Source organism: Helobdella robusta (assembly GCF_000326865.2).
Source record: "Helobdella robusta unplaced genomic scaffold HELROscaffold_63, whole genome shotgun sequence".
Taxonomy (NCBI): Eukaryota; Metazoa; Annelida; class Clitellata; order Rhynchobdellida; family Glossiphoniidae; genus Helobdella; species Helobdella robusta.
In genome coordinates this window covers 142,092-159,319 of record NW_008705353.1, presented here as the reverse complement: position 1 = coordinate 159,319, position 17,228 = coordinate 142,092, and the positions used below count along the sequence as shown (strand labels likewise).

Genomic DNA, 17,228 nt, shown 5'->3' with positions numbered 1-17,228 from the left:
AGTTCGTGTCTCGTTTGTAGGACAGATCGTAAGTAGTATTTAAATCAATTCAATTTAATTCAATTCAATCCATTCCTATTCAATCCAATCCAATTTAATTTAATTCAATCCAATTCAACTCAATTCAATCCATTTCAATCCAATTCAATTCAATAATTAGCTTATTCAGCAAAAAAAGCTAGGAGACCCGAAGATATAACTTGTTGGGCCGCCATAAAATTTGCACCAAAAATTATAGATAGAAAAAATAGTTCTATAAACATGAAAAAAAAACATAAGAACAATTGAACAATCAAATATAACCATATTAAAATTGAATAAATATGAAGTATATAACTTGGAACAATCGAATCAGCAGGGGACATGGTTGAAATAATTAAACTGAATGAGAAAGTAAATAGAATTTCTGGAAAGTGCAAGAGAAGAAGAATTTTCAGTAGTCATCGGTGATGAATTCCAAAGACGCATAGAGATATATAAATTGTAGTAGTAGCAGTAGCAGCAGCAGTAGTAGTAGTAGTAGTAGTAGTAGTAGTAGTAGTAATGGTAGTATTAGTATTATTATTAGTAGTAGTAGTGGTAGTAGTAGTAGTGGTAGTAGTAGCTGCAGTAGTAGTAGTAGTAGTAGTGGTAGTGGTAGTAGTTGTAGTATCAGCTGAAGTCATAGTAGTAATAATTGAAATAAAGTAATAGAATTATAGTACTAGTTTTCTCATTTGAACGTAGACACAAACATACATACACACACACATACACACATACATACAAACAAACCCACACACGCACACATACATACATACATACATACAAACAAACCCACACACACACTTACAAACACATACACACACATACACACACATACACAAACATACAAAGGGAAAGACATCAGTCATAAAAAGTTACTACCCTGAATGGAATGAGTCACTCAAGTTCATGGACATGTTTCCACCCTTGTGTAACAGGTTTCCATCATCATCATCGTCACCATCATCACCCTTCACCATCATCATCATCATCATATTTATTTTAAGCATCATCATCAGCACCTTCTTCATTGTCATCATTATCAGGATTAAGGTGCAGCTATGCGATCAGGACGTGATATCAGCCGACGCTGTGGCCACTCACTTCATCGAATTATCACAAATTATGGATCCTGGCGGCAACGCTGATGGTCAGTTCCTCCATTCATTCATTCATTCGTTCATTCATTCATTCATTTACTCATTCATTCATTCATTTACTCATTCATTCATTCACTCATTCATTCACTCATTCATTCATTCCTTCAACTCACTCCTCCATTTTTTTACGCTGACTCAAACAGGCATCCTTCCGACGTTCGGGCCGAGCTGGGTGAACATGTACGGCACGAGTAGGGCCTTCAAGATGATGAAAGACGGTACAGAGGACCTGAACGAGGGCATGGGAGAAGGCTCGGCCTTTAGGGGGCGTCTTCTCATGTCCCTCAGGACCTCCGTTGACCCCACCGAAATGGCCTCTGAAGGACAGTCAAAAGTTGTTCTCGAAAAGTTGAGAACTGGCTTGGTAAGTGAATTTGTGAATGAAAGATTGAATGAATTAGTGAGTGATTGAGTGAATAAATAAATGAATGAATGAATGAATGTATTAATCAATCAATCATTCAGTCTATCAATCACTAATAATAGTAATAAAAGTTGTAGTAGCAGTAGAAGCAGTTGTTGTGGTACGGCGAATGATTTTTAAACAAACGTAACAACAATGACTCCAAATCTTCAATTTCTTCCAGTCTGACCATGGAGTCAAAAAACAGTTCCTGCTATTCGCGACATTTTTTGAGGCGAGTATGATCGACGCGAAACTCACAAACAAGTCCATCCATTTCGAATTGAGTATTGGTCAGTCGGCTGATTGGTTGGTCAGTTGCTTGTTTGGTTGGTCGGTTGGCTGATTGGTTGGTCAGTTGCTTGTTTGGTTGGTCGGTTGGCTTATTGGTTGGTCATTTGGTTGATTGGTTGGTCGGTTGGCTGATTGGTTGGTCGGTTGGCTGATTGGTTGGTCGGTTGCTTGTTTGGTTGGTCGGTTGGCTGATTGGTTGGTCGGTTGCTTGTTTGATTAGTCAGTTGGCTGATTGGTTGGTCATTTGGTTGATTGGTTGGTCGGTTGGCTGATTGGTTGGTCAGTTGCTTGTTTGGTTGGTCGGTTGGCTTATTGGTTGGTCATTTGGTTGATTGGTTGGTCGGTTGGCTGATTGGTTGGTCAGTTGCTTGTTTGGTTGGTCGGTTGGCTGATTGGTTGGTCATTTGGTTGATTGGTTGGTCGGTTGGCTGGTTGGTTGATCAGTTGCTTGTTTGGTTGGTCGGTTGGCTGATTGGTTGGGCGGTTGCATGTTTGGTTGGTCAGTTGGCTGATTGGTTGGTCATTTGGTTAATTGGTTAGTAAGTTAGTCGTTTGTCATTTGGTTGATTGGTTTGTCAGTTGGCTGATTGGTTGGTCATTTGGTTGATTGGTTGGTCAGCTGGCTGAATGGTTGATTAATTAGTCAGTTTATTACAATGACTTTCACATCCATCCATCCACCAAACCATCTCAGGCCAGTTTGGAAACACATTAGACGCCAGAGCGACAGCCATTCCCCCGCTGGGGATCCGGCGGTGAGACGGACGAGACGATGGGGGGAATTGCTGGGGTACCGGCCCTGAAGCAGCACTTCTTGAGGAAACAGCGGGACGAAGATGCAAGCATGCCCTGCCTAAGTACAACTCCCAGAAAGGTTATCAAACTGACAAATAAGAATTACGGCTATCTGCCATTGGACGAGGAAAAGCCCTGTTTGTTTATTGCTGGCCTCTTCGAGGATGTGAGGAAGAGACACTTTCATAGCAATGCCCTTGCCATGATGGCTGACAATTTGGTTAGCTGGCTTGTTGTCATAATCATAGTTATGTCTATAATTATAATTATATAATTATAATTATGTCTATAATTAGTATTATAATTATGGGGATTATGATTTTTTGACGAAGAGGTTAGTAGATATTTATTACAATGATGATGATGATAACGATTATGATGATGATGGTGATGATGGTGATGATGATGGTGATGATGGTGACGATGATGATGATGATGATTGCGATGGCTGTCATAAAAATAGATTGAAAAAGAGGACAAAGAGAAAACAATTAACGTTTTATTCATATAAACACGTGTTCCTCTATCGATCTGTCAATCATTGATTTATTCGTTCATTTGTTCATTAATTCATTCAATCATTCATTTATCTATATATTTGTTCATTTGTTCATTTATTTATTCATTCGATTATTAATTCATTCATTTATTCATGATTATCTTTTTTCTGCTTAAAATATTTTCTTGTACTGAATTTTACTCAAATTTGTGCGTTCATCTGCTTAAATGTTCATATATTTTAAATATTATTTATTTATTCGTTCCATTATTCATCCATCCATCCATCCATTCATCCATCCATCCATCCATCCATCCATCCAACCAATCTTCCATCCATCAATCCATCACAGGAAGATGGACTGAACGACGTAAAAGAGAGACTGTCTAGACAGGACCCAGACACCGCCAAACGTCTGCGTGGAGTCATGGAAAGGTTGAAGTTGGACTGTGATGCCTACTTGAAGACGGCCTTCGGTGTTGGGGCGGGCTCCGGAAAAACGAAACTTGACCATCATAGGTTGAAGTCCTGTAAAAAATATGTGGTGAGTTGTGTCGTGTGTGAGTGTGTTGTTGTGTGTGTCGTGTGTGAGTGTGTTGTTGTTGTTGGGTTTGTGTGTGTTGTGTGTGTGTTGTTGTTGTGTTTGTGTGTGTGTTGTTGTTGGTGTGTGTGCGTGTGCTGTTGTGTCGTGTGTGTGGGACTGACTAAAATACATGGATCAAAATAACTTGGCTGGTTTTTTTAATTTGGTTAATGTTTTACTTTAATGAATGAACGAAAGAAAGAAAGAACGAACAAATGAATGAGTGAGCGAATGAGTGTGTGATATAATGAATGAATGAATGAATGAATGAATTAATTAATCATCCAATTAAATTTAATAGGAGAAGCTACGCGACACTTCAAATCGCTTGAAGAAGCTAACCACTAAGAAGAACGTTAAAACATCGTTACAAGATGTCCGCGATGTCCCTTATAAACTCAAGTGCCTCTCAAAAGATGTCTGTTGTTGCGGCTGTTGTCTTTCATTCATTCATTCGTTCATTCGTTCGTTCGTTCGTTCGTTCATTCATTCATTCATTCATTCATTCATCAATTAATTAATTCATTCATCAATTAATTTGCCCGTTCATCCAACCATTCATCATTGATTCATTCATCAATTAATTCGCCCACTCATCCAACCATTTATCATTCATTCACTCATCCATCCACCAATCCATTCATTCGTTCCGTCAATCATTCACTCATTCATTCATTCATTCCTCCAGCCACAACACTCCCTACCTGATGTGATAGTATGGATGATTTGCGACAACGAGCGTGTGGCCTACCACAGGCTGCCCGCCAGGGAGATCCTCTTTGCCACAGACGACCACATCATTGGGAAAAATTGCGGCAAAAGACAGACAATATTCTTGAAGGTTAGTGGTGTGGTGGCTAAGCTGCTTGGCTCTGCTTATGCTGCTGCAACTACCGATTCGAATAACTGTCTCGCCATTTTAAAATATATTAATTTAGAAACCAGGTAGGAAAAGTTTGGGCCAGCAAGGATGGAAAATCCAAGCCAAACTGAACCTCTTCATGTGGCTAGGTGACTTTGACCCGAACAATAAACAATACATGGAAGGCCTTCCGGGTGGCTATGAACCCGTGTACCTCAGCGAAACTTCTACTTTGCCTCCTGTGGTTCTTAATTACTCAGGTCTTATTTGATTTGATTTGATTGGTCGAGTGATTTATGGGCCAGTTGCTTGATTGTTCAGACAATTTGTTAATTGTTTGATTGATTGGCTGATCGATTGATTGGTTAATTCATTTACTGACTGATTTGTCACTCTCACTTAGTTGAGCCTCAGATTGAAAAATAAAATTAATAAAAACAAAAAACAACAACTGCAATAATAATAATAATAATTATACAAAATAATAATAATTATTATGATTATTAATAATAATATTATAATATACTTTCCACAACTTTCCAGAATATCACAGGTTCCAGGTGCGGTGCTATTTATACCAGGCCAGATCGCTCATCCCATCAGATGACACAGGATTGTCCGATCCGTTTGCACGGATTTTCGTCTGCAACCAGTGTGCCACTACTCAAGTGAACGATTGAATGAATGAAGGAGTGAATGCAGGAGTGAATAACCGATTGAATAGAGGAGTGAATGAAAGAGTGAATGAAGGAATGAATGAAGGAATGAATAAATGGATGAGAAGTGAATGAGTGGATTGATAGATGGACGGACGAATGGCAAAATAAAAAGAAAACTCGTAAACTGTATCAACTACAATCAACCACCAATTAATCAGCCAATCAATCAGCCAATCAACCAACCGACCAACCAATCAACCAACCGATCAACCAACCAACAAACCGACTAACCAATCAACCAACCGACCAACCAATTAACCAACCGACCAACCAACCAACAAACCGACCGACCAATCAATCGGCCAATCAACCAACCGACCAACCAATCAACCAACCAATCAGGTGATAGAAGAGACATTAAGTCCTACTTGGGATGAAACGATTGTCCTGGAAAACATCATTTTGTACGGAGATGGCGAGCACATCAAAAGATCACCTCCGTTCGTCATCATCGAGATATATGATTATGATACTCTGGTGAGTGAGTAAATGAGTGAATGAATGAATTAATGGATGAATTAGTGAGTGAATTGAAAAAAATGAATGAATTAGCGAATGAATGAATGAATGAATGATCAAACAATTCACTCCGCTTGAAATTATTGCGATCTACGACAGCAATAAGAATGTGACGAATGAGTGAATAAATGAATGAGTGACTGAAAAAATGAGTGATTGAATGAACGAGTAAATGAATGAACAATTTAAAATCATCCCCTTTAAACTATGAACCCCAAAAGGGCCAACCAGAATTCTTAGGTAGGGCGACCACGATTCCGAAATGTAGACTCGCAAACGATGTATACGTTCCCGCCAAATTGGAATGGTGGGATGTACATAGGGGGCCTAATAGGGCCGGCCAGTTACTGGCCTCTTTTGAATTTATTGAGGTTTTTCGGTGACGGAGTGGGAGTTGTTTGTTTTACAGTTAACGGTGTCTGTTTATGATTATCTGTTGTAGTTGTAATCATCATCATCATCATCATGGTCGTCGTCATCTTCATCATCGTCGTCATCATCGTCATCGTCATCATCATCTTCTTCATCATCAGAGTTACGATGATGATGTCATAGCACTTCCGCCGTACAAAGAACAAAATGGAAAGGTTCTTCTTAGTAAAGAGAAGGTACCTTTGTACTCCATTCCACCCGACATCAAGCCTGCCATGTCTAAATACCGTCTCGAAGTATGTGTTTGTTTGTGTGTGTGACTGTGTATGTCTGTGTGTGTGTATGTATGTTTGTATGTGTGTATGTATGTTTGTGTGTCTGTGTTTGTGTGTCTGTGTGTGTGTGTTTTTTTGTGTGTGTAATGTCTAAATGTTTGTATTGTATTTTTTTGAATTTTTTTTCAAGATTATTTGTATTTGCGATCATAAATTTAAATAAATAACTACCATTAATTATCATAAAAAACCATGAACCAATCAACCACCATTCAACAGCTGACCCTATAACCAATCACAACCAACTAATCAACCAATCACAACCAACCAATCACGACCAATCAACCAATCACAACCAACAATCACAACCAATCAGCCAATCAGCCAACCAACCAATCACAACCAACCAATCACAACCAACCAATCACAACCAACCAATCACAATCCAGATACTATTTCGTGGGGTAAGGGATTTGAAACGCATCCAACTGATGACAGTTGACCATCCACACATCGCAATCGACTGCTCCGGTCAAATCAAACACTCGGACAGAATTATGAATATGGATAAGAACTGCAACTTCGAATCCTTCATCACATACATGGATATTGTTAGTATTGATGGAATTGGGATAGTTTGGGATGTGTAGGAATGTGTGTGTGTGTGTGTATGTGTGTGTTTGTGTGTGTGTGAGTGTGTGTGTGTGTGTAATTTTAAGATGAAATCTGTACTTTAGAATCACATATCACAACACACGGATATTGTAATTAATGAAATGTTTTGAGGTAGTTTTACTTACCACATCATCGTCATCATCATCATTACCACCACCATCATCATCGTCATCGCCATCATCATCATCATCACCACTATTGGCATCATTATCAGGACTTACCAGATGACCGGATATTCTGGCCACCAATGACAATCAGGTGTCTGGAGACGAGGAGTTTTGGTAGAACGATCCTGGTTGGTGTTCATACTGTGGAAAATATTGAGAAGTTCATACATAGAGAGAAAAAAGCTATCGAGTTTGTTGGTATGTATGTGTGTCTGTATGTGTGTGTGTGTTTGTTTGTATGTATGCGTAAGTTGTATGTGTGTGTTTGCGTTGGTATGTATATGTGTTTATCAGTGTGTGTTTCTATGTGTGAACGCGTTTTCTAGTCTCATTTTCAAACTCGACTTAAAAATTAAATACGTCAATTTTTCATGAAAGATGAAGAGGAAGAAGAGAGCCAATCAGGAGCCGGTGACGATCCGAGTCTAGCCAATGGTAAGCCGGGTTCCGTCGAAGACGACCAATCACAGCACACCGTTAAAACGACAAAGACAACAGCCTCGGTTAAAACAACACCGTCAGGCAAAACTGCAGCTACCTCTAAATCAAAACTCGACCAACAACAACAGGATGCAAAATCGAAAGTTTTATCCGTCACTTCTGGTGGAACTAAAGTCTCAGAAACTTCTGGAATTATTAAGTTACCCCACGATCCGGGTCTCACTGAAGATGGGATTAGTGTAATTGTTGGTGAAGATGGCGACGATGGAACGAGTGGCCAAAAAAAATTCAAGAGATTCCGTAAGAAGAAGAAAGTTAGGAGGAAATTTTTTTTTAATTTTCAATTTTCTCAACTCTTCGTCATCGTCACCATCAACAACATAATCAGTGTCATCATCAGCAACGTCATGGTCATCAGCATCATCGTCATCATCATCATCCTTCAAGGTCAAAGTAACAGAAGAGCTGAGCCCTGCTGAAGAGACTGCCAAAAGGGCGAAACAAAGAGAACTGATCGCCGAACTTGATTGGTGGAGCAAGTATCACGTGTCTAAGAAAATCTCTGCCGTTGTTAGTTGACTTGCTCTGATTGGCTGATTTGTTTTGTAAGACTTGCTGTGATTGGTGGGTGATTTGTTTTGTGGACTTGCTGTGATTGGTCAATTGGGTTACATGAGAATTCTGTAATAGGTTAACCGAATTGTTTAAATTATTGTAATTGGCCGTTTTGACTGCTGATAATGTTATGATTAGTCGGTTAAATTACTTGGATTGTTTTAATTGGTTGGATTAATTGATTTATTTATAGCATAAATTTATATTTTAAATTTAAGGAGCTGCATGATAACCTATTGAAGAAAAAAGGTAAAAATTATTCCCCAATTTTTTATAAAAATAAATTATATTATAATGATAAATAATAATTAATAATACATAATAATAATAATATATAAATATTTTTGAAAAGTTTTATAATAATTTTTTTCTCCGAATGAATAGCTCGACTCAGTTACGATGCCAATGAGGAATGTACGTTGTTGAGAATTTATTTACGTTTTCGATTGAAAAATTTTCGAAAATTTTGTTTAGTTTCACTTTCACTCGTAATTTTACTTTCACTTTCATTGCAATTCGCTGTTATTTTTATTATTATCTTAGTTATTATTTGTTACAATGATTATTTATCATAAATTGAATTAAATTTGTATCGTTATTTCGATTTCAACCAACCAACCAGCCAACCATCCAACAAACCAACCAATCAACAAATCAACCAACCAGCCAACCAACGAAAAGTTTAATTAAAATTTAATTAATTATTGATTAGCCAATAATTAATAGCTAATAATAACCAACCAGCCAACCAACAAAAATTAAAATTTAATTAATTATTTCTCATCAAACTATTTCACTCCTACCACTACTACAAAAGCTTGCATCACTAAGGAAATGTTAGGTGTGAGAATTGAACTATAGCCAATATAATTATATTACATTATTATCATAATCGTAATATTAACCATAATTATGATTATTATTATTATTGCTCATTATTATTATTAATTTTATTATTGCTTATTATTATTATTTTTAAATATTTATTGGGTGGTGGGTTGATTCGTTCATTTTTGCGTTCTGCTTATCATGTTAGAAGTTTTTCATCATCATCATCGCCATCTTCAACGTCATCATCACCATCATCCATCATCATCATCATCATCATCACAATCATCTTCATCACCATCATCATCCTCATCATCATCATCATCACCATCATCATCATCACAATCATCTTCATCACCATCATCATCATCACAATCATCTTCATCCCCATCATCATCTTCGTCACCATCACCGTCATCACCATCATCATTATCATCACCATCATCACCATCATGAAGATTACGGATTGGGGGTGATAGATTACACGGTGCTGGATATAGAGGCCCTGGATAAGCAGGTGGCCGAAGCCAAAAAGAGAGCACTGGAAATCGAAAAATTAGAGCAGGTTATGATAATGATAGCAATGGTGGTGATGACGAAGAAGACGATGACGATGATGATGTCACTGATGACGATGGTTATGATGATGATGGTGATGACGACGACGATTATGATGGTGAAGATTTTAACTGAAGGGCAAGAAGAAGAAGAAGAGGAAAAAATTAACGAAAAAAAGGTTGAAGAAAAAAATGGCAAAGCTAAAAGTGAGTCTGCTGCAGCTGTTGTTGCTGATAATGATGAACATTGTTGATGATGATGATGATGACAATGACGACACATTATATTATTATTATTATTATTGTTGCTGAATAAGTAAATTTGAAGATCAGTTTGTTTATCCTTCTTTTAATTTTTATTTCAGTATTATATTATTTTAACTATACAGATAGAATATACAGATACAATTATTTAATTAATTTGTCACTCTCAAAATCATCACCATCATCTTCTTCCTCCTCCTCTTCTTCAAAGGGGAAAATGAACGAAGCATTCAAACCGGAAGAAGGCGATGACGACGACGACGATGACAATGACGATGACGTCATGAGCGGAGAAGAGAATCTCAGTTACATTCAACCATTCAAGGTGTTTATTTCAATACTTGTTAATTATAGTTAACTATGATCATAATTATATTTAATTATGATCATAATTATATTTAATTATGATCATAATTATATTTAATTATGATCATAAATATATTTAATTATGATCACAATTATTGTTAATTTATTTAGTTAACTATGATCATAATTATATTTAATTAATTTAGTTAATTGTGATCATAATTATATTTAATTATAACAATAATAAAGGTGTATCCGTGCGGCTTGGAGGATGTCGCAGATTTCCACAAATTCGGCAAGTTTTTCCGGACGTTCCAACTGTACCGCGGGAAAAAGGCTGACGACGATGCCGATGACTTTGATCGGTTTTCCGGATTGTTTAAGGTTAGTTGAGTGATTGATTGATTGATTGATTGGTGGGTTGATTGATTGGTTGGTTGGTTGTTTGGTTGATTGATTGGTTGGTTGGTTGATTGGTTGGTTGATTGGTTGATTGATTGGTTGGTTGATTGGTTGGCTGGTTGATTGATTAATTGATTGGTTAATTGGTTAGTTGTTTGGTTGGTTGATTGATTAGTTAGCCGACTAATTATTTGATTAATCAATTGTTTTATTTACCACAACATCTATTATAACCAGGGCCAGTTCAGCATATACAAACTAGATGAAACACTTTCCATTCCCACCCCCGCAATACCTGCACCGACGTCATCTACGACACCCACTGCGGACGCCGCGGGGCAAAAATCGACACCCCCTAGCCCTGATGAATCTGCATTCAAGTTGACCAAATATCTACCGACACATAAACCCACAGAAGTTAAAGTCCTCGTCTATATCATTAAAGTTCGTTTCTTGTTTACTGGTTTTTTTGAATTAAATTTTATAATGCTTCAAGTTTTATATCATAATTTTAAATTACTGTAATTAAAGTAAATAATTATATGAGAATTTATAATATTTCAAATTATTATAATGTAATTAATATAAATAATTAATAATTATATGAGAATTTATAATATTTCAAGTTTTATATCGTAATTTCAAATTATTATAATGTAATTAATATAAATTACTATTAATTATATGAAAATTTATAATATTTCAAGTTTCATAACGTAATTTCAAATTATTATAATGTAATTAATATAAATAATTAATAATTATATGAGAATTTAAAATATTTCAAGTTTTATATCGTAATTTCAAATTATTATAATGTAATTAATATAAATTACTATTAATTATATGAAAATTTATAATATTTCAAGTTTCATATCGTAATTTCAAATTATTATAATGTAATTAATATAAATAATTTATAATTATATGAAAGACATTGTATCTTTAAACCCAATCGTCGTATTAAAACTTCCGCGATTTTGTATAATCTGCCATTTTTGCATCTGGAAAATTTTGCCATCTTGGATGGAATTAGGCTATCGATCTACATCCGGTCGATTTTGACGGCCGCTCTGACCCCTACTTGATACTGAAGTGTGGCAAGGACAAGACGATCGACAAGGAGAACAAGATAGAGAACCAACTTAATCCCATTTTCGGGAGGTTGGAAGGTTTTTTCATCATCGTCGCCATCATCGTCATCATCATCAACTTCATCATCGTCTTCTTCTTCTTCATCATGACCGTAATTTATTGGCGCCGTTTCATATCCACAATCACAACAACAACAACCACAACAACAACCACAACCACAACAACCACAAACCACATTCTAGAATGTTTGAATTCGACGCCATCTTTCCGGTAGACTCGATGCTAAAAATAGAAGTCTGGGATTATGACTCAATTGGGTCAGACGACCTCATCGGCGAGACGACGATTGACCTCGAGGATCGCTACTTCAGCCACCACATGAGTCGTTGTGCCATACAGCAGACATACGAAGTGTAAGTTGGCGATGTTTACTTGACCCACTTACATATTTCTGGTGACGTAATTTCAATTTGGTAACCTATATTTATTTATTGTTTGTTTCTACTACTTTATAAATCCATGGACACGTGTGAAGCAATTTTTTTTTGGTTTGCGTTCGAACCCAGTAACTGCGTCACACGAAGAAAAATACCAAACGATTTTAGCCATCTTATTTGCAAATATTTGTGTCTGTACTATACTGCTGAATGTTTCATTTCTTAACATTCATCATATTGTTTGACCATTTCACTTTACATAACTTTTTTGATTTTGAATTTTTTAACTTTGCGTCTAGTTTTGGCTACAATGTCTGGAGGAACCCTTTGAAACCCTCGCAACTCCTGGAGAACCTTTGTAGCACCTATGGATTTGAGCAGCCTGTATACATGCCTGAGTCTGTTATCATTGGCGATTTCATTAAGTTCACGGCCGATGGTAACGCTGAGAAGTTTGAAGTTAATGAAAATGGTTGGCTGTGTTTGATCTGTTTGCGCGCGCGCGCGTGTGTGTGTGTGTGTGTGTGCATGTATGTGACATGTATCTGTAAATATATATATCTGTGTGTGTGTGTGCGTGCGTGCGTGTTTGGATACGTGTGAGTCAAAATTGTATCAGGTATCACTGCATGCACATACTCCAGTTATTCCTTAAATAAGGTACCTTCTTTTGTTTCCCAAACGTCTAAAATTGAACTTTCGAAGGTGACTTGAGGCCGACTATAGAACATTTGGCGTTGAAGGCCCTCAAAAATTGGCACACAGTACCTGGCGGCTGGCCCTTGGTACCTGAACATGTTGAAACGAGACCACTCTATTGCGAAACTAGACCCGGTATCGAACAGGTGTCAAGTTGTTGTTGCTGTTGCTGTTGTGGTTGCTGGCTGACTTACTGCTTGATTAGTTGTTTGCTTGAGGTTGATTGGTTGGTTGATTGATTGACTGGTTAATTTGATAGTTGAATTATTGATTGATTGGTTGGTTGGTTGACTGATTGGTTAACTGACTGACTGGCGGACTGACTGACTGATTGGCTGGATAGGGCCGTCTGGAATTATGGATCGACATGTTTCCGAGAGACAGTCCCAAGCTTCCTGCATGCATCGACATCTCTCCCAGACAGCCAAAAACGTACGAATAATAATAATAATAATTATTATTATTAATATTATTAATAATTAATAATAATAATAATTATTAATATTATTATTATTATAGTAACAATAATAATAATAATTATGACGTTAATATAAACAATATTGAAAATAATAATGACGACGACGTTGATGATGATGAATAATTTAAACAACAGCAAGAAGAGTAATTACAATTATCAATTATAATTAATCATATTTATTAATTTATGATTAATTACATTTATTAATTATAGTTAATTGAAACTGTTAATTATAGTTAACACGATAAAAATTTCGCAGTTACGAATTACGTTGCATAGTATGGAACACCGATGAGGTCACACTGGATGACGTCAACGCTCTGACGGGTGAAGCTTCTAGTGACATCTTTGTTAAGGGTAATTATTATTATTATTATTTATTTATTATTATTATTATTATTGTTGTTGTTGTTGTTATTGTTGTTGTTGTTGTCGTCATCATCATCTTCTTCTTCATAGGATTTTTGAAAGCTGTTGGCGTTGATGATCTAAAGACAGACATTCATTATAGGTAATCATCATCATCGTCATCATCATCATCACCATCATCATCATCCTCATCATCATCGTCGTCATCATTATCAGTTTTTATCACCATCGTCATCGTCATCATCGTTATTACTTTCAACATCAAAAACAATCGCATCATCAAGAACATCAACACCACAACAATAACAACAAATCCAAAGATCCTTAACAGGCGAAGGTAACTTCAACTGGCGCTTCATCTTCCGGTTTGATTACTTGAAAGCCGAAAACAAAGTCGTTTACATGAAGAAAGATCACGTGCTCTCTACAGACATGGTCGAACACAAAACTCCGCCGAATCTGAGTATTCAAGTCTGGGATGCCGATCTTGTTACTGCAGACGATTTCTTAGGTCTGTCTGTCCGTCTATCTGTCTGTCTGTCTGGATGTATAGATGGTTATACGGATTGATGGATACTTGTCTTGGTCTGAATGTTTTTTCTGTGTGTGTTTGCGTGTTTGTGTTTGTTGTTTGTTGACGTTACATCTGAAAAATATCGAATTGAAAATTGTAAAGAAGAGAGAATTTTTGAAAAAAAAGGCAAGACCAACATTTCAAACCAACGCAGGCTCCATAGTTTTGAATCTTTTGAAGATCCCAAGGCCCGCCAAAAAGGTTGAAAAGTGCAGCTTGAAAATGGTCGAAGCGGGCACGAAACACCCGACCTTGAACTTGTTCAAGAGCAAACGTTGCAAGGGGTGGTGGCCCGTGACCGCTGTAGAGAAACCGGAAAAGGATGAAGATGATTCTGATGACGACGACGACGACGATGAGTATCAATTGATGTTGAAGGTTCGCTGCAATTGTTGATGTCGACTATGGTGGAAAATAAGTTATAACTATCATCATCACCATCTTCGTCGTCACCATCATCATCGTTATCATCATCACCATCATCATCGTTATCATCATCACCGCCATCATCACCATCATCATCCACATCATCACCATCATCATCCACATCATCACCATCATCATCCACATCATCACCATCACCACCAGGGCAAAGTGGAAATGGAGTTGGAGTTGCTGACGGAAGAAGAGGCCGACAAAAATCCAGCCGGGATCGCCCATGAAGAACCGCAATCATTACCGAAACCCAAGTTATTATTATTATTCATTATTATTATTATTATTATTATTATTATTATTATTATTCCTCCTCTTCCTTACTTTCTCTTATTTATTATTATTTTTATTGTTGTAATAATATTAACAATGATAACAATAACAAGTAATATAATAATAATAACACAAACGACGACAACAACAACCACAACAACAACAACAACAACAATAGCAACCACAACAACAATAATAATAAAAACAACAATAATAATAATAACAATAATAATAATAATAATAACAAACTCGACAGCCGACCGGACACTTCCTTCCTCTGGTTCATGAACCCGCTGAAGACCCTGAAGTACATCATCTGGAAGAACTACAAGTGGCTCATCATCAAGCTGATCATCCTACTCATCTTCGTCATCTTCTTGGTCCTATTCTTCTACAACTTCCCAGGGGCGGTTGTTGATAGGATCGTTAATAAGGTCTAATGATGATGACGACGACGACGATGACGATGGTGGTGGTAGCGATTATGATTGTGATAATTGTGATGATGATGACGATGATGATGACGATGATGATGATGATGGTGGTGGTGGTGATTATGATTGTGATAATGGTGATGATGACGACGACGATGATGATGACTATATTGATGATGATGGTGGTGGTGTGAATGAAAATGATGACGATTTTTACGATGACAATGACAAAAATAATGACCATAATATTAAAAAATAATAATAATTATTATTATTATAATAATTATTATTATTATTATTATTATTATAATTATTATTATTATATGTATATTTTTATTTTGCATTTTTCAAAAATTATGTGAAGGCGTATTCTGTTTTTAAAGCAGTAATGAACATATATGCAATATAATTATTATATGTATGTATGTATATATGTGTGTGTGTGTGTGTGTGCATGTGTGTGTGTGCATGTGTGTGTGTGAGTGTGTGTGGGCTTCTGTTCTTCTGTTTGAATAATTATAATTTGTAAAAAAAAGGTTTAAAAACCTCACTGCAAACATTTATATCGTTAAAATCAAATAGTAGCAATGTGTTTTTTTTTATAATTATTTAATTATTATTATTATTATTTAATTATTATTATTATTTTATTATTATTATCTTGTTATTATGGTTGTTAATTTAATTATTTATTATGTGACGTCATTATTGGAGACGTTTTTTGTTTGTTTATTCATCATTCAGTTTGCTTTCTCAATCAATCGATCGATCAATCAATCATTCATTCGTTCGTTCATTCATTCAATCATTCATTCATTCATTCAATCAATCATTCATTCATCCATTCGTTGATTCGTTCGTTCATTCGTGTCTTAAGTTTTAAACGTTCAAAACATTCCTTATACAAAATGTGATTTTACAGTTACTGCTATTGCATGAATTTTTAATAAATATTTTTTTCTCTTTTCACTCCCTCCATCTTTCTCTCTCTCTCTCTCTCTCTCTCTCTCTCTCTCTCTCTCTCTCTCTCTCTCTCTCTCTCTCTCTCTATCAGTTTCTATAATAAATGAATAATTATGGATATAATAATTAAAAATGAATGTTACCTATTTTATGTTGTATTCCATTCTTTTAATATTACCACTTAAGCAGCAGTTCACACTTGAAAAGTACCATATTCATCATCATATAGAAACATACAAACCTACACACACACACACACACACACGCACGCACGCACACATCAGCATCATTTTAACCAAACATCTTTATTGTTATACGAATATAAAAACAATAAATTAGCTATCAATATCCCCACTTGAAAAGTATCATAACACACTCACAAACATACACACACCCACACACATCAACACACACACACACACTCACATCAACACACACACACAACATTTTAATCAAATATCTTTTATTGCAAGTAAAAAAATCTGCACTCAATGAACTTTATTTATTTCAATTTTCATCTATAACAACATAGTAACGTATAATTTATAACCTATATCTCAACTATAATATAACTTTTATCATTTAATTGTCTTACTGCAAGAAAGATACAACGGTGTCATGTTGTTTGTATGTATGTATACTTCGTATAAAATGTCATCCACGAATCTGTGTGTGTCTCTGTGTGTGTGTATTTGTGTGTGTGTGTGTGTG

The 17,228-nt window shown here is 36.1% G+C and overlaps 1 protein-coding gene across 1 annotated transcript; it reads left to right on the top strand.

The window, feature by feature from the left end:
* Positions 1 to 2,653: 2,653 nt before the first annotated feature.
* Positions 2,654 to 15,560, top strand: HELRODRAFT_157808 (hypothetical protein; the record flags this gene model as incomplete). The annotated part of the gene is made up of 10 exons (XM_009029893.1): positions 2,654 to 2,671; positions 3,009 to 3,010; positions 11,176 to 11,177; positions 13,058 to 13,137; positions 13,335 to 13,423; positions 13,729 to 13,826; positions 13,929 to 13,980; positions 14,159 to 14,357; positions 14,539 to 14,699; positions 15,377 to 15,560. 10 exons carry the CDS (start codon positions 2,654 to 2,656, stop codon positions 15,558 to 15,560), a joined length of 885 nt encoding a protein of 294 aa, XP_009028141.1.
* Between the last annotated feature and the right edge of the window lie 1,668 nt (positions 15,561 to 17,228).